The sequence below is a fragment of the Phasianus colchicus genome, chromosome 2 (assembly GCF_987193195.1).
Source record: "Phasianus colchicus chromosome 2, bPhaCol1.hap1.1, whole genome shotgun sequence".
Classification (NCBI taxonomy): domain Eukaryota; kingdom Metazoa; phylum Chordata; class Aves; order Galliformes; family Phasianidae; genus Phasianus; species Phasianus colchicus.
In genome coordinates, this window is record NC_143437.1 from 60,764,334 (window position 1) to 60,789,409 (window position 25,076).

At 35.3% G+C, this 25,076-nt stretch overlaps 1 protein-coding gene across 1 annotated transcript in view; it reads left to right on the plus strand.

Annotated features, from left to right (window-relative positions):
- Positions 1 to 21,729, plus strand: part of TRDN (triadin) — a 203,019-nt gene extending 181,290 nt beyond the window's left edge. The window contains exons 33-39 of the mRNA XM_090135836.1: positions 307 to 354; positions 1,233 to 1,253; positions 5,224 to 5,250; positions 6,505 to 6,540; positions 7,200 to 7,244; positions 8,178 to 8,225; positions 18,208 to 21,729. Coding sequence (XP_089991962.1) covers positions 307 to 354; positions 1,233 to 1,253; positions 5,224 to 5,250; positions 6,505 to 6,540; positions 7,200 to 7,244; positions 8,178 to 8,225; positions 18,208 to 18,350 — 368 coding nt within the window. The 3' untranslated portion in view covers positions 18,351 to 21,729. The remainder of the gene's footprint in view (positions 1 to 306; positions 355 to 1,232; positions 1,254 to 5,223; positions 5,251 to 6,504; positions 6,541 to 7,199; positions 7,245 to 8,177; positions 8,226 to 18,207) is intronic.
- Positions 21,730 to 25,076: the final 3,347 nt, after the last annotated feature.

Sequence of the window (25,076 nt, forward strand, 5' to 3'; positions counted from 1 at the left end):
CTGAGTTCTTCCTTAATATGCGTGCAAAGCTCCCACTACAATTAATTGCAGCCACTTATGTGAAGCCATGTGCAGTACTACTGAAGTTCATAATTTTGTAGCAGATTCCTTAGAGGACAATCTGTTAGCAAGTAGTCATTTGGCTTCTTTCCAAAGTAACTGCATGAAGCAATAGAAAATTAACTTTTTGTCCTGAAAAGTATACATGCAGTCCTTCTTAGTTAAAACAAACAAACAAACAAACAAAACCCGACACAACATAACTTAGAAACATGACAATTTTGTTATGCTTTTTCTTTTGTCTAGAGCATGAAGCAGTCAGGCATGAAAAAGATGTACCACATACAAAGCCAGGTAGGCACTCCTGCATTTTATATGTCCATTACTTTTGAAACTGTTCTTTAAACAAATAGGAAAATACAATTGCTTATGACAAATGTCAGAATGAACAAAATCATGGTCCTGTGAGCTGTTTTGCAGCATCAAACATCTTTTACATGTCATACCATACCTAACCTAGCACAGTACTTATTTACAATGCCTTTTGTCATTTTCTGAAAATATATATACATATCTCAAAGGTCAATTTTCTGTTTTTGTAATTCCACTGGCATCAAAGAAGCTATGCTGATGAAAAATTTGAACCATTGTTTTAAGATGTTTATTTTAAATGGCTTCATTTTGGGAATTATTTGTTGGTATCTGCCAATTTGGACTTTAGAGCCTTCCTGCATGAATTAATTCCTCAGCAACATCAGCAATTTAATTTTCCATACTAGCACGATGTTCAGGTCATGTCAGTTCATAACCTGGCAACAGCCATGATTCGTGGTAACTGTCCCTGCAACATAATTCCTTTGCAACCTCTCCTGCATAAGATAGAGCAAAATTGCTGCAGTTATAGGAAGCTGCATAGCTCAGTTTTGCTGTGAAGGAGTCACCAAGGATTTAACAAGTCCTCTCTGCTCTTCTCAGTGTAAGGAAATAAGTGAAGAAATAAAATTATTATTGCTCATGTTGTTCATCCTTTACTGTAGCACAGTGATTACCACGTGCAGAGAAAAATATCCCTACTATTATTATCCATCATTAGTTTGTTTTTAATTACAGTGCAATTACTAAAATGTTTCAATATTCAGTAAATACAAAGTACAAATAAAGCGGTTCTCCAGCATGGAAATGTTATGCTGCATCTTGCTGTTCTGACCATTTTTCTTCTTTTTTATTCCCAGTCAAACTGAAAACAACTGCAAGTATGTGCCGTGCCTTGCTTTCTATGCAATATAAACCTGTTTTTCAGATGCATGTTGTCTCAATTCACATTTCTGTAATTTTATCTTATTAGTTATTGGTATTTTCTTGCTTATAGTACTTATATGCTTACATTGTCCTTAGTCTGCTTAGTAACATCTGAATACATCAAAACCAAACACATTTGCAATAAAATGCTGTGAAGTGGCAGTATTCAAATTCTGAAATTTTTACTGTTTATAACAGTAAAGGAAATGATGCTAGATGCATAATTGATGTTCTGGTGATTTTAGATGAGTGTAGGCACATAATGTTACTTAATGTAAATTTATCTTTTTCTAAAAATAACAATATTGTAACTGAATTAGAAAATCTTTGCAGAACTTCTTTTGCAGTTTGAGATGATTTATTTAATGAATGTAGTAAACATATTTTATTGGCCTTGTTTTAATACTTTTTTCACCTTAATAAAAAAGAACTAAAATTAAAGTGGAGAAAAGAGTATTCAAGGAAAATATTTTGCATAACAAAGATTCCACTGAAAACGTTTGATAATGTCTTTGTAAGGTCATTAAGACTTCTGATTGTCTAAAGGCTGTAATCTATGCTTACTGTGGCTAGTAATTACATGTTACATACGTCAAATCATGATCAGACAACAATCAGAAGGGCAATGTTTACACTTCACACTTTGAATTGTGAATGTTGTGAAGTATGCACCTTCACTGTTCAATTAGTTGTAGTCTCCTTAGGATAGAAGCTTTGGTTTCTTTCTTGAATTTTGTCTGGCACATCAAGACCAAACCATGTGTTATTCTGATGTAAAGTAATCTACGAAGAGTACACAAATGTAAGGCTAAGCCCTTTGAGGACAGACCTCTTCCTGTTTCATGTCAGAAATTGACAATATGGCAAGCTGGCTCTATTAAGATTCATAAATTAATCTCCTACATTAGATGCTGTAGGTTAGACAAGACAAGTAACTGCTTCTATACAACTGTAAAAAGACATAGTGCTGGTCTGAATCACATCTCTAAGAGGAAATGGGGAACATGAAGCATCTGAAATGTGCTTCTGCAGAAGGATCTCCTGCAATCCTGAATACTAGTGTTAAGCATTTACGTCATGCTTAACATTTAAAAATTATCATGTCCCATGAAGCTATGTGTATTGCTTTTAGTGGTTGTTTTTACGTTTTTTTTTTCTTTTTGCCCATATTTTAGGTATTCTTTCCTTTGTTTAATTCTATTACTCAAATTTGTTCAGTTTTATGTTCAGTGGATCTATTCACTGACATTTGATGTCTTCTGTACTAGTTTATGCAAGTGACCTACTGATGGTACCCTCTTCTGTTACAGATGCACCAGAAATTTAAGTGACTAATTCCTCATGCTTTCCACAGTAACAATCTTTTAACCAAAAATCACTGCCTATAAGGCTATTATATCAAAAACTATATCACCTGACATATTTGGAATATAATGAACAGCCAATATATTTTCTCTTGAGCTTTGCGGAGTATTTGTACCACAGTCTTGAAATTATATTCTGCTGCTTCAAATGATTATAAAAGTTAACAGTGCCTTAAAAAAAAAAAAAAAAAAAAAAAAGTATCAAACAGATCTATGATTATAGACAAAAATAATTCTGTTTATACTCCCTACTCTGAACTAACTCTCCTTGAATAAATCTAGTTTAAGATTTTAAACATCTGAGCTATATAAACTACTTTTTTTTTTTCCACTCAAAGGAGAACAGTATTTGAATTCCTGCTTCCTTTTTTTCTAAAGTTCTGTGTATCTTTGCTTCATATATCTCTCAGCCAGATGTATAGTATGCTTGCTGGAACATGAGGTAGCTATTCTGTAATTCAACATGAGATACAGTCATGAACAGAATAGCTCACTGACTTTGGAGTTTAGGTCTAGTTAAGACCGAATAATAAATCCATACATTCATCCTGGACCAAATCTGTTCATATATTACACCCCATCTTATTGTTGAATTGAATGTGGATTGAATTGGTAGATTTCCTATCATCAAATGATTAACGAACAATAAACAGAAATACAAGGCTGAGTTCGAAAATTCCCCAAATTAACAACAAATGCATTTTTATCATAACTTGTTAATTATTATGTTATTATAAAAGCAATTAGTATACTTATTTTCTTAGTTTAACTCACATGAAGGTCAATGACAGCAATTGACCATATGTCCAATTTGGATTTTAAATGAAACTCATAATCTCTGCATACTCACTAAGGATTCTCAAACTGTGAGGAGTCACCTTGAACAGAGAACAAACCTGTGGTATTTCATACTCATGCAGGAAATTACACCAAACTGTATACCATTTTGCCAAAAAAGAAAACAAAACAGGAAGACCGTAGAGGCTGGTGTTTTAAGAAAAATTTCAGCACTGGCCAAACTTTATTCCCATTTAATTCTGTAATGAGAATACTACGGTAGGGGCAAAGTGTTTTCCGAAGATCTGACAGCAAGTGGGAACTTCTTGATGTGTTGGAAAAAGAAAATGTCCTCTATGTTTGATACAACAGAAGTAAAACAAACCATGCTTCAGGTCAACTGTCTAAGAAAATCCCTAATCCCAAATTAGAATATATGTGATATCTGGGAGGTAAACAATAATCATCTGAGTGTAAACATCAGAAATTACAGAGAAAACAGAGCCTGGCCAGGTCCCTCAGAGTTAAGCAACTCCTTAGTTAAGGAGTCAGAGCATGAATCCCTTTTGCAGATTTAGTGCCTCAAAGAGAACGTTTTCTTAAATAAAAATGAGAAGCAGTTTTAATCCACTCAGAATGCTGTAATGTACAAGTTTGCAGCATCTGTGGGCAAGATTATAAGCAGAACTGTAAATATTAAAGGATTTAAGCATGTTAGCACTTAACAGCAGTAAAATTGGCCTTTACTGAGTGCCTGAGGTTCCTGTTTTTAGCACTGAAATTTATGATTCTCCTTATGAACCAAAATCAAGACTCAAAGTTTCCTTGGGTATGTTAGTGAAAGCTATGCTTAATTGCTCACACTTCCTGTTGTAAAAGCAGGTACTGAAAGATTTTTGCCTTCATGTGGGATTCCATCAGCTGTGGAACCTCACATTCATCTGATGTCAGTATTCAACAATGAAGTAAACATCGGAATAACTCAGTCAAAGGAGACCTCAAAGTGCTCTGTGACGATATTCAAGGTTATTTTCCTTCCTTACAATAAAGTTCCAAAATAAAACTGGGACTAGCAAAGAAGTGAGGGGTAAAAATCTCTTGGATTCCAAATCACAACATCATAAATTCTTTTGATTACAAAAAAGTAATGGCCATTTACACCGGGGAATTTTTATCTCATTGTGTTGATCAATTGTCTTTAACTATTATGGGCATTAATATATGCTGGTTTTGTGCTATACAAACACATAATTAAAAATTTTTCCAGCTTCCAAGAGCTTTTACTGTTAAAATGCAAGGCAGTCTGATGGTGTAGGAGAAAGTTATACCGAGGTGAATGTCAGCTATTCAAGTGTCAGTCTTTGGTTGAGATGTGTAGATGATAAGAAAAGAGAGGTAATGAACTGAATATATTTTTTGGGGAAAGAGCAAAGGCAGCTATAACCTTGAGTGCATGTTTAAAAAGAACTCTAAATATTCACTTGCTTGAAAGCTTTGATTGGTGTTTGCATGTGCATGCACCATTGCATGCTGGATTATAGTACTTCAAAGAGCGGGGCTCTTAGCTTTCACTGTGAAATCCTATGTACATGCACACCATTAAGACACTTTTCATTGCAAATTAATATCCTGCAGAAAAGATGCAGATGAAAGAGAAGGTCTATTTAAATGGTTACTTTTCTTGAGGGCAAAAAAAAAAAAAAACAAAAAAAAAACCCATGGTACTAAGCCTCATATTCTTTTCCTTCCCCCTTCATCCTCATTTTTGACAATTTTCCTGTAGAGTCAACAGGTGAAATCCCAATAACAGGTAAATATTACATTTTTCTGCTATGTCTTGTAGAAAGAAATAATGAACGTTGTTGAAGAACATGTAACATTCATCAGCAGCTAACAATGCTGATGTGACGCAGCGCTGGTAAACTGACATCACTGCAGATGTACAGTTCTCTATCAGAGTGCTTTTATCGATTGATTATTTTATCTTATTTTAACTGTTCTTGGGAGATATATGCAGATGATAAGCACTGAGCAAGTTAGCAGTAATCAGATTACATAGGCATCAGAAGACATTGAGGAAATTCATATTAGAAGTGGTTGGACCATACTAAGTGAAAATGAACACTTTGAAAGCAGCCTGCTAGTTTTCTGCTATAGTCAACAGGGAATAATGAAATGGGTTCAGGCACCTGCCAGCAATACACTTTAATTTCAGACAGTCTGCCTTGTTGAATGGAATCACAGACCAACCACTCTTGTTTTGAGTCTGGAGAAAAGGATGTCAGAAAGAAAAAAACACATTTTCTAAGTGGATGTACAATTTGAGAAAAATAAATCAAATAAAGAAGAATCTATTGCTGCATGACTTCAGAATGGTCATATCTGGCAATTCTGAAGGTGTATCTAGCTCCAGATTGTTTTTGTTTTGTTTTGTTTTGTTTTTGTTTCAGGCAATCAAGGAAATATAGTAAGAAGAAGGTAGTATGCAAAGGGATCCTTCCCTGGTGCAATTTTGGTAATGAACAGTTAGGCAATTCTCTCAGTTGCTAGGGAATTACAGAATTCTAGTGCCCAAAGTCTCTATCAGAACTTTCTGAAGAACTCTACAACAAGCAATATTCAGAAGACTTCCGAAGACTGTTCGGAAAACTCAGAGCTGCTGCTACCACTAGGGTAACAGCCATTATTGTAATATTAGATCCATTGTATATATGCTATGAGACACATTTAGTCCAGTTTTTCCTGGAAAATTACTAAGGAGATCAGTTCTGTGCAATGTGTTTGCTGTGAGAGCCTTGTATTTTAGATTAGATGTAGGAAAATAAGTCTTTACTGTGAGGAACAGGTTGCCCAGAGAGGCCATGGATGTCCCCTCCCTGGAAGCATTCAAGGCCAGGCTGGATGGGGTTGTGAGCAACCTGGTCTAAGAGGGAGGTGTTCCTGCCTATAGCAGGGGAGTTGGAACTAGATGATCTTAAAGGTCCCCTCCAACTCAAACATATGATTCTATGATTATATTTCTGAGAGCTGTCACTTAATGTTCTTTCCTTGCAATTCTTTCTAGCCCCGAAAAAAAGAAAGACATCTAAGGAAAAAGAAGGTAGGAAATTATTCTGTGTATGCATATATGTGTAGATGGAAGATCACAAGGATGATCAGAGGACTCTAGCACCTCCCCTATGAAGACAGGGAGAAGGAGGTCGACTTGTTCAGCCTAGAGAAGAGAAGGTTCTGGAGAGACCTCCTTTCAGCCTTCCAGTACTTAACGTGAGCTTATAATCAGGAGAGGGATAGACTTTTTACATTGTCTGGTAGTAACAGGACAAGGGGGAATGATTTTAAACTAAATGAGGTGAGAATTAATTTAGATGTTAGGCAGAAATTCTTCACTTAGAGACTGGAACAAGTTTCCCAGGAAGCTGTGAATGCCCCATAACTGAAAGTGTTCAAGGCCAAGCTGGATGGGGCCCTGGGTTGCCCAATCTAGCACTTGACTTAGTGGTTTGCAACCCTGGCTGTGGCAGGGGGCTTAGAACTAGATGTTGTTAAGGTCTCTTCCAACACAAACCTATGATTCTATAATTGTACAATACTATCAGATCATAATTTTACATGTATTTGTGTATGAAAAAACTCCTAAAAGATCTGTATTAATTTTCAAAGAATTGGACTTGAAAAGTCTAGGTAATAATCTATTAAGAATTAGAATTTAAATTATTTCTAACCTTGAACTCAGTTATCTTTTCTTTTTCTGCCTAGAAAAAGCAACTGAGAAGAAACATCTGAAAGATGAAAAACACAAAGGTAATGAAAATCTCTGCAAACATCAGCTTTTTTCATGGGATTGGAAAGAGGAGCTTTGTTAGCATTTTTAAACATATGCAAGTACACCAAAATGACGAAATTGTGTGGAGATTCCCAGTAACTGAATGTCTGGTGGCTCCTCTGGGTGTCACCATCAAGTATTACAGCTCTATGTCCAATCTGGCTGCAGAGGTGCCCTGTCTGTGACCCCAAAACTGGTACATCATTAGCTGATCTGCTGGGTGCTCTGGCTCTGTGTCCTCAGATGAGTGGGTTACCTCAGCCAGTCTGCTGCTATGATTGCTGGTGTGGTGGTGCACTGTTCATTTCCATAGCTTGTTTGATGCTTTAGATCATCCACCTCATATTGTAGAATGACTATGTTGATAACAGAACACTTTTTTGTGTGTGTTGTATACTTCACGGTCATTTATAGTCTGGCTAACATTTCGGTAAAGCACCACCCTGATTGTTTCTCTATAGTAATAGAAATTATTTCTGCTATACCTCCGAAGATAATCAATAGTAATATAACACTAATACATTTTAAGTTAGTGGTATATGACCCAAACGTTCTCTTTACATTTGCTAAAGGCTGTGAGATTTTCACAAAAGTGAAGATTTGAAGTCAGATCTGCATATGTTAGTCTTCAAGAACAATTAGGTGCTATGTATGATTGAAATCTTGGAACCTCAAAGAATAACAGTTGCTTAATTGTACTAGTGCAGGTCTACTAAACTAGGAACAGTCTGCCTCTATGGGTTTACTAGACATACAGTTTTTGTGCTTAAAGAAAGTCATATTTGAAAAACAGTTGGGTTCATACCTGTCTCATAGTTGATTCCAACACCAGGATGTTTTTTATTGAAATCTAATTAAATGTTTTGTCCCGAAACAGAAAACTAAGTTATAATCTATGTTTTGTTCTTTAGGAGCTCCACCAGCAAAAGAAGCTCCAAAACACCACAACCTGACATCAGGTATATAGTTTTCCTTCTTTTTTCATAAAAGAAATTCTTTTTCCTTTCCAAAGTGTTTGTGTTGTTTTAAGGGATGTCAATTCTACGGTCCTTCCATCTCTCTTATTCATGTTAGGGCAACATGATGCAAGGAAAACAAGGTAAGTAGGACCCACAAGTATTATTCCTGTGGAAAACAGTGTATTCAAATTGTATTGCTTTATGATTTTACTAAACTTCTAAACAAATAAGTAGCTAATTATAAACCAACTGAACTATAATTAATTTGGCAGTAATTTATTTAAATAAGCGTGTGTTCCTCATAGAAAATCTGTTCCATAGCAAAACTACATAATGAGGACTATGTTCCATTTATTTTTTCTTACAAGAATAAATATTGTCTCTTCGAATACTCCCGTCCTCACCACAAAAAAAGGTGAAAAAGAGTAGGGCATCTGAGGAGGACATCTCCGCTCACTGCATTATCTGTTAACTCCATGTTCTTCCTAGTTCAAGATAAGAATAAAAATACATTCCAGATACTTGACTGGTATAAATTGATCTCTTCAAGCAACTTCAGTGGAACTGCACTGATTCACACTAGACAAGGATCTAGGTCATTTATCTCACCTTGAGATGTGTACTTCTGTACTTGTGTACAACCAAAATATGAACTAAATATTAATACACATCTTCCTGGTAAAACTTTGTTGTTCTTAGACAGTCAAGAAAATGACTTCATCTCAAATAATTCAGACCACTTTGTTGTATGTTTGCTGTTTTTGTTCTCTCCATGCTTACTATAGGCAGAATGTTTTACAATCCTATATATATGATGGAAAATGTGTGATGGACGTGTAGATACATTTATGTATGTATAAATATGTATCTATATATTTAAAATATAAATATTTTAACAAGCCTAAAAATGATAGCTGTGTGCAAAACATATTCAGTGCAATCAGACATCAAGGGAAAGAAAATGTGAATTAAATGTTAAACTTAAGCTCCCAAACATAGTGTGCTGCACACATAGCTCACAAGAATTTGTTGTATGAGTGCCGCTATATAAGAATGGCTTGGCTTAGCTTAGCCTTTTATATATTTTTTCTTTGATAGGTAATGCATGCAGTTTTAGAACCAGGTATAAAATTAAATTCCTTTAAATATTTTTATAATTCTGTAATTGACCAATATATACAGAATGTAAACGCTATGCTAAAAGTCATAGCCATTCTAACAGTATAGCAATACTCGCAGCAAATGACAAATAAATTAAGTGAATTAAAGCAGAGGTTTTCTTCTGTAGTAAAATTACAAGTTCAAGATAAGTGTGTGCTAAAACTTATTATCTTGTCTTCTGCACACCAAACTCCTGCAAAGTTTGCATCATTCGAAAACTGTTTTCATTTACAATAATTGCTGTTATTGGTTAATCTAATTATATTCTACCATCGCACAACCGACTGGATGTTTCCTAGATCAGAAACAACTCTATGCAAACAGTCCTCTGTAACTGGCTTTACAAACATAAGTTTACGTCAGTGTCTTCTTTGTCCACTAAACAGAATTAGTAAGCTTTCAGAAAGTGGGTGAAAGGTTTCCAAAAGAACATCGAAAGTTGAGACCGAATTCTGGGTCATGTCCCCTTGAAGTTGATTTATTCTTCCTGTATTGTTTGAAGGTGAAGACAGTGCATTTTCTCCATTGCACCAAATAGTAATAATTTCTGCTGATAAATAGGATTTACACCTTCTGAGAGAATCTAAAAATTTAAATAGTAAATCTCCTTTCTGCTTTGAAAAGCTGAATAGATTAGATTCACACGTACTTAGATTTTGATCAGAGTCCTTCAGCCTTTTCCTGGTATTATAAAGCACTCAGATAAAATGAAATAAGCAATTTAAAAAGATGAATATATCTTCAATTTTCAGAAAGTTCCACATTTAGACAGAATTTTAAGCAGCTCTGTACCTTTCATATAAGCAATGGTGATATGTGCAGTAGACACTAAATTTCTCTCCCCTGTAGAGCTGCAAGCAATTACTTAAAATTCTTCCCCCTTCTTTCTCCTATCCTAAGTGTCAAAACTGACACCTGTGCTCAGATTGAAACTTAGGCACTAGTTTTTCCTTCTGCCTTACAAGAAATTTATTCACAAGCAGACAGAAGCAGATTTTTGGACATTTGGAGTAAAATTTGAGAAGTGTACAAACTCAACTTTGTGATGAGAGTTGTCTTCCATATCCTTTATATAAACAACTGTATACTGTAAGTAAGTCCTAATCTGCTTCAATGCTCACATCAGAGTATGAAAATTTAAAGTAACCAGTACTTGATTATGTTTATTGCAATTGCCGTGTAACTGTCCTTATGGCTGAAAGCCCAGGAAACACTTTCTTTCATTTGTCACACTGTTAGCTAAAGAGATTGACTTTTTTTTGAGCTGTTATCTTAGACAACAGATGTGCAAATATGGCAAAATTAAAGAGAGGCAGTGATAAAAGTGCTTGAAAAGTGAGAAATAATGAGATTGATCTTAAACCCGTATAAATAGGTTAAACTACAGAAATACGTGGATTGTTTTAAAGGTAAATAGAAATCAAATTAGTCATGCTAAATTCCCCAGCATCCTGTGTCTTACATAATTCATGTATCTACCTTTATAAATTGTTAAGAGGTTTATAGTTTCTTGGACATAAGATTTTCTTTCCTATGAACTCCTATGTCTAGTCAAAGATGTTGTACATCTGAAAAAATTAAACTTACCATTAGGGGCAGTTGAAACATTCTTTATTTGAATATAATAATCTTTTCTATGAAAAAAAGCATTTCTCAACTAGATTTATTCTCTGCTTCTGCGACACTGTTTCTCAGATGTTTTCCAGCATAAAAAGGAATATTTTCAACCTATTATCAGCAAAAGAATGCACGTGAAAACCTCAGCAGCTCCAATGGATTAAGTCATTATATGTCTGTATTAGCATATGGTGATTAGTTTGTTTCTATAAAATTATTTAATTGCCTTTCACCTTTTGTATCTCTGTAACATATTTTACAATGCAAGTATGGTCTCCAAATTTCAGAAGAAAAAAAAAGTGAAAGTTCTATTGAATGCAAGATTTAATGTGAGACATTTAAGAATGTTTCCTCAGTGCTCAGGGGTCACACAAACTTGTCAGCATTGCAATATAAGATTTTTTCCCTCTGATCATTATTTTCACAGAGAATGAGAATGCTTTCTTTTTTTTTGTTTGTTTTTTGTTTTTTTTTTTCACTGGCATGAAGTATTTGGAGACTCCGTATTTGGAGTGTGGTTTATTTCATCATTCTGTAGATGCACTCTGTTAATATCATTAAGCAGAAACATATTTGTCCAGTTCCATAAAATATAAGAATTGAACTACTATAAATAAAACACACAGTAGTCAGAAGAGAGTGCAAGATAGATCTATAGATAGGTGAGAAACTCATCATTCTGATGAACTGTGGATAATATATTTTCTACTTTGCTCATCATCCAGGTAGTCCATATATCTCAGAGGTATGATGATTCCAGTATTTTCTCAGTAGTTTCTTTCTGAACATCATCTGCACAGACTCAATCTCTCAAAGCTGACCATTTGAATACAACTTCACTAGAGAAGCTGCCCAAAAAGATAGAAAAGATATTAAATCTTTTCTCAAAGTAAAAGCATAGATCAATAAAGAGAACATTAATAGCTGCGTCTCTGAGGGTAGTAATGAAAACAGTAGTAACATCCTTGATATAACTTGAATTAGATGTTTACCATTTTTTTTTTCTCACTAGAGTTCAGCAATAAATCATTAATAATACTGTTTTTCCTGGACATCAGAATGTGTACCGTTGGCTAAAAAATAATAGAAGGAACTGGCACCTTGAGAATTTGTCAAAAACTTTTATGTAAGATCAGCGTCCATTCATTTACAAGTCCTGTGTCTACACAGATCTTCTCATGCAGCAAGATCTTCCTATGGTCCCCACCATTCTTCACTGTAAGCACACAGCATGATAGTAGAACAAGCTGCTTGCAAGGGAGTTCATGTAGAAAGCCTCTGATCTTCAGGCATACACCTTTTAAATACTGGTCATGAATGGTTCAGTGTTTGAGGTTTGTTAGGGTTGTGAGAACCAAGGCTGCCTATTCAAGCTTTCCAGTAACTTGATCTTAGTAATTCCACCATTCTGAAGCTGACCTTTGTGAAATAGTTGGAGACTAACTCTCAGTAGGCTTGTGATATGGACAAATACCGTGTATTAATAAGAAAAAGTTTTAGGAGAGGTTAAATAGTGCAAAATGCTTGAGTAATCACATATTAAGAACTAAAGTGACGTTGATTTAATCTGGTTGAACCTATTTTGAAATTGAACTGAAGACAATTTCACTGGGGCTGCTTTAATACTGGATGAGTTCCCACGCAGCAATTTTTGTGTGGGCTAGTTAATCCATTTTAAAAGTTAACTCAAATTAATATTCCTGTCCTAGAAATTCGCATAAGGGGGAAATAGTCATAGGTAAACTATGAAAGCTTTATGATCTGATCTGAAGCCAATTAAATATCACTAGAAAACTATAGATTGTAATGAGTTTTAAATTCAAAATCTGTACATACAAACCACAAATAGGAAAAACATCCATTTTTATTTTAATTATATACTTATGGGTAACCTCTCTGCACATTGATATTGTAATCCAAGTTAAGTGGTACTCTTTTTTGAAATAATCAAAGTCATGTGGATGATCTAAAAGAACTTTGGATTTATGCTGCTCCTACTACAGGAGGACATCTCTCCCAACCACTGTGCTAACCCCCCTTATTAATCTTGGCTGAGTCTGTCAGTTCCGTTGCCTTACCTCGAGTTTATTTGTTGTCAGAACTGGCTTATAATAAGGAACTGCTGTCCTAATTAATTTGACAGCTTTTCAGAGTCCTCTTATCTGGAGACATTCAACTTCACACCTCTTCCTAGGAGAGCAGTAGGACTACAGAATTACAGAATAATACAAGCAGGACACCAGCTGCCTGTTCCTTTGCATTCACACCATTCCAGATCCATTAAAGTCATTAGTACTGTAGATACTAGACAAGATTTATCCATTTCATGTAAAGGTCTGCATTTGATCACAGACATCTACAGACAAAATCCTTCAAGATAGTCACTGAAAAAAAAAAAAATTAGAAACGGTTCTGGACTAATTCTTTTGCTACCAGTCACATCTTGTAATGAATATTGCTGGCTCTTGTGGCTCTTGTACCTGAACAGCAGTAAATTTAATACCTAGTGGTATTTACAATCCATAAATTATATTTGCTATTGTAATTGGGAACTGGTTTCTGGAGAGAATTTCAAATGTAGTCTAAAGTCATCTAAGTTCATCGTTTAACTGTTCAAATGATCTATGGTCTTGGGAACATCTTTATTCTCTTTTACACTGAGACTTGTGTCAGTTAGTTGTCTTTTATCTGTCACCTATTCCATTCAACTGACTTAAATATCTGGCTTAACTAACAACAAATAGTATGTAATTTGCATTCTAGCTCTTTAAATGTTAATTTAATCAAATCAAATCAAAGCCAAATTCATAATCGAACAACCACAGCATTTGGGAGAGGTACCTGAGGACTTGCAAAAAGTAAATGTTGCTCCTATCTCCAAAAAGGGAAAGGAGGACCCAGGGAACTATTGATTAGTCATTATCACGTCCATCCCTGGGAAGGTGACAGAAAACTAATCCTGCAAACTCTTTTCATACACATGAAGGACGAGAAAGAGATCAGAAATAGTATGAATTCACAAGGGAGTAGACATGCTTGATTTACCTGATAATTTCTGTGATTGAGTGCACTGGTAGCTGTGCTAAGTTGAGGTGAGAAGTGAATGTTGTCTACCGGTTTCAGCACTATCTCCCATAGGATGCTCATAGAGAAGTAAGGGCTGGATGAGCAAACAGTGATATGGATTGAAAACTGTCTGAATAACAGGGCCCAGAGTGTGGTGATCCATGGTACAGATTTGGAGGGCAAATAGCAGTGTACTCCCAGGATAGTGTCAGGAGGGAAGTTTCACTGGGATGGTACATCTGTCAAAGTGTAAAGCAGGTCTCCTAAGGTGAGCTTAGGGACACCAGAAACCTCTTGTGGAGCAGGACAAAAGTTCACTTGTACTTGATTTTCAGTATGCATAAAGTCCATGAAAGTGAGACTTATGATCATTTTTTTTTGGGGGGGGGGTTAAGCTGGAAGCATCAGGGAGTGAACACAGGAGTCAATCCTATTTAATGTCTTCATTAATTATACTGATGATGAGGCAGAGTGTACTGTAAGAAGTTTGCAGATGATTCAAAATTAGGAGCTGTGGATACACCAGAGGGTTGTGCTGCCCTTTTATACTCAGCATTATTAAGGCGACATGTAGTTTACTGGGTCCAATTCTGGGCTCCCCAGTACAAGAGAAATGTGGATTTACTGGAGAGAATCCAGCAAAGGGTCATGAAGATGATTAAAGAGCTAGAATAACTTTTTAATGAGAAAAGGCCTCAAGCATGACACCCAGTCTTTTTCCTCTTCTGCTTAAGAATTGAAAGCGTCAGGACAGTGCTCTTGCAATATTCCACCCACATTTCTTGAAACCATCTCTCAGGGTGATATGCATATCTGTGTAATGTGCTTTACATTTCTTCTTGACCAGTACAGAATAACTTTGCATAAACCCCTAATCCAGAGAGATTGCTTCTGGAACTCATCTTGACTTCCAAATGATTTCTATCTATGCAAAAGTTATTTTAAAAGATCAAAAAATATTTTTTTTCAAATTTCTCTCCTCCATAAGGGAAAAAAACCTTACCCTTTATTTCAATAAAAAGAAAAACAAAGACAAAAATATCCCCTTTTCCATCTTCCCAAAACCAAATTAGTCATAAGAATCAACTCTTCGTATAACAGAATTAGCTGTAATTTGTCAAATAGACTTTTCTAGATTTTTCCAACATTTGCTTTTTTTTCACTTGTTTCCCCAGTAGCTCTCATAAGAAAAATTTCAGTAGCTATATGAGTTATCATAAATTACATCCTACCCAAAAGCATAGGGCCAGATATAAGATTTTTTCCTCTGATAATCTAAGAAAAGAATTATAATGTTAAGCCATGTTTCCTACTGTTCATCTCTTTTTTTTTAATAACATTTGCCCTGAAGATACGAGACAATACATTAGAATTGGGAACATTCTTCAGTTTAGAAGACACATTCTCTATTCATACTTAATGTGGGGAATTATAAAAGCAGAAGGGGTTACATTTGTAGTCTTCTTTGCACGCCAAAATTCAATTTGTTCTCGTAGCTATGGTGCATCATAACAATGCTGCAGATTCTGATACATACATAGTTCCAAAGATGTTGGCATTTGTTTGAATGACATTTTTATCTGCACATTTTGCATCTCAGGTTTGCATGATAAAGCAACCTAAAAAAGTCAACATTAAAGAGAAATAGTGAAAAAGGATTTCTCCTGTATAGGCAACTGGCTTTGTTCTATATGCTTAACTTAAAAAAAGAAAAAAAAAAGAAAAAAAAAATTACAAACATTGAGGAGTAGTAGTTATGTACTGACAGTATTAATAGGAAATCTAACCAAGACAGTTTGAAAAAAAAAAAAAAGTTTTTAACAATTTGAATACCATCCAAAAACTAAAAGTGACCTCTTTACAAAATACTGTGGTGTCAGACATGCTGATTATGATAAACATAAACATGTTTAAAGTACTTCCTATAAAAGATCTAGTATATATCAGGACTTACTGAATGTATGAAAGAGAGAGTTGAATTTTGTATTCTGACTGCATACATAGTTATTTTTGAAATGATTTCTACTGTCTTTAAATAAAGTATTTACTGGCATTTATAGGGGCTAGCAAGTGCATGATGCCCTACTTGCCTTCTTCATAAAGAAGAGAGAACTGGCTATTGACTTTTTTATTTTTTTATTTTATTTTATTTTTATTTTTATTAATTTTTATATCCATTAGAGAAATATGCAGAAATTATTTCCACTTAAAAAGAGAAATGTGAGTTTTAAATTGGCAATTTCTTTCCTATAAAATAATTCTTTTTATCAAATTGACACTCAGTGGGAGTTGATTTTAGTCTTGCTTTTTTTTTTTTTTTTTTAAATTAAGTGAAACCTATTGAGAAAACTCTGGCAGAGCATTTTGATAGGAAACGATTGGTTTTAATCATAGCTTCTTTTGTGGAAATTTACTGTTTTTAATTAGCTTTACTTAAGAAAGATATCTTATTGAATGGAATAAGTCTGTTAATTGCAATTATAATATATCCCAGAAACTTCTTGGCCCAAGTGATACTGTACAAACACAGAGAATATAGCTGACCCACATTAGGAGATGCCCAGAATAGAGAGGGCTGCAGGGAGACCTCATGGTGGCCTACAGCTCCTCACAGGGAGTGGAAGTGTAGCACTGATCTCTGCTCTCTGGTGACAGTGTCAGGATCCAATGGAACAGCGTGGAGCTGCATCAGGGGAGAGTCAGTTTGGGGGTTAGGGAAAATTTCTTCACCAGAGGCTGGTCAAGCATGAAACAGGCACCAAGCCTGTTGAAACTGGACAGCATTTTCAGATGTAGGATTTCAATGGTAGTCCTGTGTGGAGCCAGAAGCTGGACTCCATGATCCTGTGAGTCCCTTCCAACTCTGTTATTCTATGATTCCATGTTTCTATAAATGCTTTTATAATAAGCTCTATATCCTTGCTGTCAGCTCTAATCAGAAGGTGATTTCTCTAGTCTAATTTCATCTTTCTAAAAGAGATCCTGGATTCATCTTACAGAGGACCACAGTGAAAATACCAGTAACCTGAGGGGAGAAATTGATTTTATTCTTAGATTTAGGGGGAAAGCAGTAAGTAATTTTCAGAAGAATCTTATTTCTAACATCACTTTCAAGTGCGCCTTTTAGACAGTAAATACTTAACCTTTGAATGAGTGAAGCAAGAAAGCCACAGAGAATAAAATAATTGGGTTGAACATACCAGCATTTCTGACACACCACTCTGTGTTCAACTTTTTATTGTGACTTGGCAGTAAATAAACAAACCTTGCATTTGAGTTCATAGCACAAGGGAGCCTTGGAGTCCATCTCAGATTGGACCTGTTACAATAAACAGCTTTTTTTTTTTTTTTTTAATATGGAATGAACAGCAGAGGAAAGAAATAGTCAGCAGAAGAATAACTGTATGAAAATTAACTTTTTCAGATTCCAGCACTCCTCCAATCATTTTCACAAATGCATACCAGAGTCATAGTTATCTTTTAAAATCTTGTCAGCATTAATTTCAGAGTCCACAACTCAGCTTCTGTAACAAATAAGGTCAATTTCATCTGTGCTGAAAAGATGTGTTCCTGAAAACCTTAAAACATTGCACATTGAAGTGTGACTATATAGAGCAGTGCTCAAAAATCAAAAAAAAGCAGGCACTGCCATTTATGATCCCCTTTTTCAAACCAATAGATATATGTGTATACTCATCCGAACCCTAATAAAAATGCCACCATCACCATTTCTTTGGAGTCCTATTGGAACTTCTCAATCTACCTGAAACTGGCTGTGAAATATAAGATCAGAAAATATACACGTTGCTTTCAGGAGTTTCCATTCAGCTATCCTAGAATGCAAATATTCTATGGGGAAAAAAAAAAAAAAAGCCTGTAACTGTGTGGAATAATGGAAAAAAATGTAAATTGTCTATAGTTTCTAAACTTCTGCTACAAATATGTCATGCTGAACTCTTCAGCTAAAATCTTGTTGACATGTGGAATCTGCCTTGTGAGACACTAAAGATGTGTGTTGTAATTCAATTAATGAGAATTAAATTATACAGTTGTTTTCTGAGAGAATACAACAGAGACTCATGGTCTCAATTTGGAAATTATAAATGTCCATTTAACCATCTCTTCTTTGTTTTCCTAGCTCCTGTCCGCTACTTTCAATGTGTTTTCATAAACGGACCTAACGGATTTGGACTGCAGTTTCCTACCAACCCCTCTTCAGACAAGGAAGAAAAGAGTCACTCAAAGACTTCCAAGAGAAAGACAAGAAAGCCAGGGCAGTAGAGAGACTGAGTCCTGTAATTGCTCGCATTTTGCACATTATCTTTTCTGCTGAGGTCCACAGTAGTCACAGTGGTACTTTTCATTGCAAGAATGTGATCCACTTGGCACATGTACCTGGAAAAGTTTCCATGAGGCACGGGCAAAACAAACAGTAATAAGCTGTGTTTGACAAAGGTAGAGAAGTAAAAGCACCCCATTTCTCGTGGAAAGGCTGCTAACAAAGCATTGGCCTGATTATGTGTGTGAGCGTGTGTGTGATTTCCTGCCTCTTTAGCTCCTTCTGTTTTTCTTTACCTGCTCAGCATTAAAGTCAGTCTGTTTTCCATTTATTCTTAACTAGGGAGTGAGAGGCTGAACGTAGCTTTTATATCAGCAAGATTGCAAGACTGCCTGCAATCCTAAATCACTTCTTGAAGTTCAATCAAATTGCTGATAGGAGAAAGCCTCACTAAATCATGAAAATGTGCCCTGCAACTGGTGCTATTTTTATTTCTCATTGACCAGTGTGGCTTGAAGTTCACAATTGCTATCAGCAGCACAGCATACTACCAGTAAGTTGATTCTTCAAGTCATGCTAACGATGAATATTTCTGTTTAACCTGAAGCAGTTAAAGGCACTGTCTGTTTGCCCTGCCTGCTGGCAAAATACAAAGAGTTCATGTTATAAAGCCCAAAGTGAGAAGAGAAAGTAAAACAACATGGCAAAGGTGAGAAAAATCGATGTTTTATCAACATGAAGATACCAAGAAACAAGCAAAATAAAATTATTTTCCTGTGGCTAAATCAGATCAATTTGCAGCAAAAACCATGAAAACTGAGAATACACCAGCCAACCATTTTCTATTAGCATAAGATGAAAAGCTGTGATGTATGATGCTGGTCACAACATGAAATCAATCCAAATACCCAGTGGGCATACATGCCAATTTGTTACAATCTCAGATCAGTGAGAGAAAAAATAAAAACAAAATCAGAAGCATATGCAATAATCTCGGTAGTTGATTTTACTAGAAGCAACTCCTCCCCATAAACAGTTTCTGAGCTATTGTTTTTTCAGAATACATCACTGTTGATAAATTATAGATGAGAACTGCAAGTAAATGAGCCTATCTTCAACCTTCTTTTGTTTATTTCTGTTGAAATAATGGATTAGTTACCTTAAGAAAGTGATGGGAAGGGATTAAATCCCTGTGAAGACCCATAACTGAAAATCAGTACCTTACCTGTCTATACATCTGACAATGTAAACTGCTGTGCATTTTCTCAAGCTGCTGAATGTTTGCATTTAATCTATGAAAGGTACAGCAGTGATCTTAGAGACATAGCTACCAGCTGAAGGAGCATGATGCTCATTGTATGACTGGATACTTGTAGAGTCTGACCACACCTGTAACAATGCATTGCTCTATTTTCTGCATAATTTCAGGCAATACCACTGCTTTTCCCCATTCTCTCTGCCTGCCAACCCGTTCATATCTCAATTAAATAACTGACTTACATGTGTTTCAGACAACTAAATCTCTGACAAACTAATGCAATTCAGATTGCTTTGCTGTTGCACTATTGAGTCAAGCTGACACTCTCTGATTATTGATCATGGCCTCACCTAGACTCAGATGCAGTCTCATATTTTGTCCTGTGCTGTAAAATCTGTGATTGCAACAAGTAGCTTATATAGTGATTTCTGAAAAGAGGTAGTATCATTCTCTAGGAGTAGGTCTTCCCACACTGGAGCACATGGCAGATAAAAAAGTTCAGGCCTCCGCTGTTACCTGTGAAATCATTTTTGCAGATATACAGTGTTATAGAGCTGCTGGCAGAGAATATTTCATGATAAAATGTCACTTGTTACTTTTATTTCAGTAGGCCTTTTTATATTTCCAGTGTTTTTTTTTTTTTTCCCCAATTTATGATTATGTGTATATTATTATGGATGTTATTGCCCTAGGCTTTTATAGTGAAAGCTGTCTTAAAATAAGAATATAACTTTCAAAAAATCATTTAATTTCATTCAGGACTTTATCCAATTTCAATAATCAAGGCAAGATTTTACTGCACTATAAGCCTTCATTTTTTTCAACATTTTTTACCACAGTCAATTCTATACACTATGATTAGCCATAAACTTTCTCATTTGAGTTGAGAGGTGGCAAGGATATGTTTCATGTATGATTCCCATAATCTCAGTCTCAGTTATGCATCTGACTGCTTTGTAAACATAAATATTGAATATCACTGAAAAAGTAATATAAAATGAGCTATTTATTTTTCTTCCCTAATATCAATCTGATATTCTCTAAGAACAACGGAAACAGTTGTGCTCTCAAAATGGCAAGCATTTTTCTCTTTAAATTCAACTGGAACCTTAAAAAAGTATTACTTAAATTGCATGGCTTTATTCAAATTAGCCTGAATATTTCAAAATCATATGCTGATTGTTATCTGTTTTGAAAAATAAAGAATATATACTGTGTTTCTATGACTATAAGATTGTTTTTCTGAATGCAGAAGTGGAAAGGAAGGGTTTATGTATGTAAAATTTCATCCCTACTAAGTAATTACTAAGTAATTACTGCTAAGTAATTGCAAATCCTATAAATATGAAGGTGGCATTTCTTACAGCTGAAAATGAATTGTTTCGCATTTTATTCACCCCTAATAGGCTTTTTACTTATCTTAACTAGTCTTTCCACACACTTTTTTATGGATTATACTCTGGCAGTTATGCCAAATTATTCGCAGTCATTCAAGACAGAGCTTCATTTGGTACGACAAAAACCTACGTTCATTAAGATACTTATTTAAACTACTATTGTAAAAGTAGAAAAAAAAGAAAAAAGAAAAAAGAAAGAAAGAAAAATGCATTCTCCTATAACTAATCTGAGGTCAAGATGATCTCAAGAAACAGAGAGACCAAAAATTGTGAGATTTTTTTAACAGTAAGATTTTTTTTAACACTTTTAAGAACTATGGCTAGTCTATACTAGCAATTGCTAAAACCCAGGAGGTAATGCAAGAACCAGACTACGGCCTGAAGGCAGCATAACTAATTGCACATCCCTGTATTTGGGTTTGAAGGTTCTCTGCCCCATGGAGTTTGGTGAGTCTTTGCACATGGAAGGTTTATTGCTTCGTAGGATTGTTGTGCAGGTGAATCAACACTTCATGAGATGAAACTCCTCTCCCAGTTCACCTTTCCCTAAGATGCTAAAATTCTGCTGACGTAGACAGGAACAGCAAGGCTTCATCAAGACTTACAGAAGCCCAATAGATAAATTTTACATTGCTCAGCCAAGAGCAAGTTGAGCACCCAAGAGCTGCCTGCCCCTGCTAGGACAGCTCACTGATCTCTTCTTCAGCCCTCTGACCACATTCATTGTTTCACACTCTTACCTCTGTTGCAGCTGGAGTCTAATTTCAGCCTTTTACAGCCTCTAGTGTTAGTTAATTTGCATCCCCTCTTTCCAGCAAACAGTAGGTTCTCACAATGGCTCGTTTCTAATTGATCAAGGGGGGGCAGTTGAGACTAAAGTAGACTCTGGAAAAGGGGGATGAAATGTTTTGTCTGAATGTTCACCTTTCTGTTTCCTACAATACAATTATTAATGACGCTTTTGTTTTAGTTGGCAATAAAGTTAACTTTCGCAAAACTATGCCTGCTTTGTCCATGGTGGTAATTAGCAAGCAAGCTCCCTGAGCTCCCTCTTCCCATGAGCCTTCTCATTCCTTTTCTCCCAATTTTCTTCCCCTACCCTGCTGAAGCAGTGAGCAAATGTCTAGGTAGGAATTTGGCTGTTAGCAAAAGGTAGCACACTGCAGCTGGTTGTTGCACAGATCTATACACATCCTGCTCCTACTAATTGATGCAGAATGCCAACAAATTGCTATTTGTTCCATATTTAGGTTTTCTACTTAGAACTCAAGACAGAACATGTTAAATTTGTATACCACTGTGAAGATTTCTCCTGTTGAGAAACCCTAGAAATACCCTAGCTTTCTCTCTACACTGCCATTTACAACTTAGTATGGCCCAGCTTAGATGCAAAATTCCCTGCAGAAAAAATTCTATGAAATTTTGCTTTAATCCAACAGAAGATAACAGAAATGCAGTAAGCCCACTTGCAGAGGGATGTCTTTATCTGCCAGAGCATAAACACTCAGAAGAGCAACTGAATCTCTTCCCTTTCCTATCTTACTTAATGCTTTATTATCCACTCCAGTGCCCCACTGTATAATCTGCTCAGTACAATGAGAAATGAATGTCTTCCTTCCTTAGAGAAAGCACTTGTTTAAGCCGCTTTGGCTTTAGATAGAGTCACACTCTTCACAGTTACATACCACCACTAGCACTTCTTACCAACGATACAAGATATTGGAAGCCAAGAAGAAAATATAAAGGAATGTGAACACTACTGGGAGGAGAATGTGAAAGTATGAAGGGCTGATAACCGACAAAAGTAAGAATAAATGTCTTGAGAAAATTCCCATGAATGAAATTCCTATTACTATGAATATTCATAAAAAAGAATAATATACTGAAGACGAATCTATTTCTCCTATCTTGTAGTTTTCCAGAAGTAAGAAACACAAAGGTAAATTAAAATATGATTTATATATTATTTATACAACTGAAAAGGTCAGATATCCAGCTTTCATATTACTCATTTGTCCTGACTAATGTTCTCCAAAAATTCCTAACTAACCTAAGAGATATAGAATCATATTATTCACCTGTGAGCAAAGCATCCCTGTACAAAGTGTGCTTCTTTATGTAGGAGCCTTTGTCTTTTAATTAAAAAAGGAGGAACATGATCCTTTGTGCTTGCAGTCTTGGTTTATGGAATTTTTTGTGTGCTCCTAGTTTGTAATACATTCTCCACACAACAGCAATCTTTTTTCTGTACTCGTGTCTCAAAGATTGTATTAGATATTGCTGTGAATACTTCTTAGGAGTTTTGTCCACTGTTTTATCTCTTATTATAACAGAAATTAGTAAAATTATTAGAACATGATTTTAATTTACTTGGTCCAAAATCCCAGCAATTTAAATAATTCAATGATGTGTTCATTATGCATGCAGGGAAAGGAGGTTCTGTTTTACCAACACACACAGATAAATTTGTTTACAGCTTTCAGCCTGTTACTTTGTACAGATAGCTTGTTCTCAAAGAGAGAAATATATCCTTGTTTAGATGACCATTGTGACTCCTAGGTTCTCTTTTTGTTCTTGTTCTCTTTTAAGAAAATCCCAAATAGTTTCATTTTCTAGAACTGAAAGGATATTTTTATACAGGATACTTTTCACTTTTATAAGTTTTCTCATTTATTTTGTGGTCAAATTTACTCAGAAATACTGATGTTATCCTATCTACTGCATGCTAAGTTCTAGCTTCCAGAAAAAGCAATTGTCTGAAATCAAATCACCAAAGAGAAAAATTGTAATTATTGCAAAAGTTAGACAGAAACACATCAACAACTTCTTTATTCCACTGAGGGGCACTACAAAATGAAGGTTTTCTTGGTTTTGGACCTCTTACGAAAATGGGAAAATAAAGTTGCTGACATTAATAATCAAACACACTTTCTAGCTACAAGATAGATATATCAATGATAGTGCAACCCAACTTCCTTGCTTTCTTTTCTTTCAGAAGCAATGCAGAGAGGGAGCCTTGAGTACCATGCTTTTAAATTACAGCCTAGCTGTAGCATTTCAATGAGTAAAAAGGCAACATGATGACAACTTGATGAGAATGTTTCATATGCCTCACTAAGTATTGTATCTTCCTGTCAAAGAGATATGGTCACTCCTTCTCCAAACTGATCCTCTTTGTTCTCTCCTTGACATTGCTTTGAATGGGTGTAAGTTGGGTTTGAGAAAACCTGTATATATTACTGCTGCTTGGCAATGGTTTGGAAGGCAGAACTCTTTATCTACATTATCTGCCTTTCTAAAAAAATTTTAGGATCTCACATAACTATTTAAGTCAGGCAAATTTTCCTTCTTAGTTAATTGTCAAACATGTTTTCCCATGAAAATCTCACCAATTTATTTATCATCACTGGGCACAAGTAGTGTGGCCATTGAAGTTAACAGGATCATATAGTCTTATAGGATGTTTCCAACTTCGAATCCAAATTTCCAACTGATTGGTCATTTAGCTAGCCATTTTGGTAGCTTCCCTAAAAAACAGAAAACTGAAGTATCAAAGCATCTTTTCACATCTTCATTTTCAAACCAAAAGCAGAGAGTGCACTTGGAAAACTATTACCAATAGCAGTGAGGTTATTAAACATTAAGTGTCACTGAAAATGGAACATCTGGGTGCTTCAGCTTTCAGAAAATAACCAGTAAGCATGCCTCTAATTTGCCTGAAACCAAATGACTTAAGGAAAAAGATAATTTAGACATTTTCAGTTTTTGGCAGTGTTTAGGTGTCCTACAGTTTTGGTGAAATAAAATTAGTGGGAATTACTGCTTCTGTAGCTTATATGCTGTTCAACCATTGCAAGTCTTTTGCTATAAAGAATGCACCATTCTCTGTTCTTGTTTAGATACATGTAGAGTTTTACAGTGTTAAAGCCCTTCTCTTACATTCATCATCTACTACTAACATGCTCTAAAAATAAAATCAATGGCTAAGACATAAAGGCCTAATTTTAGTATGGAGCTGAGTGTTTTAGGCTTGTCATAGAACTATAGAACTATAGTACAAATAAGTTCCTTAT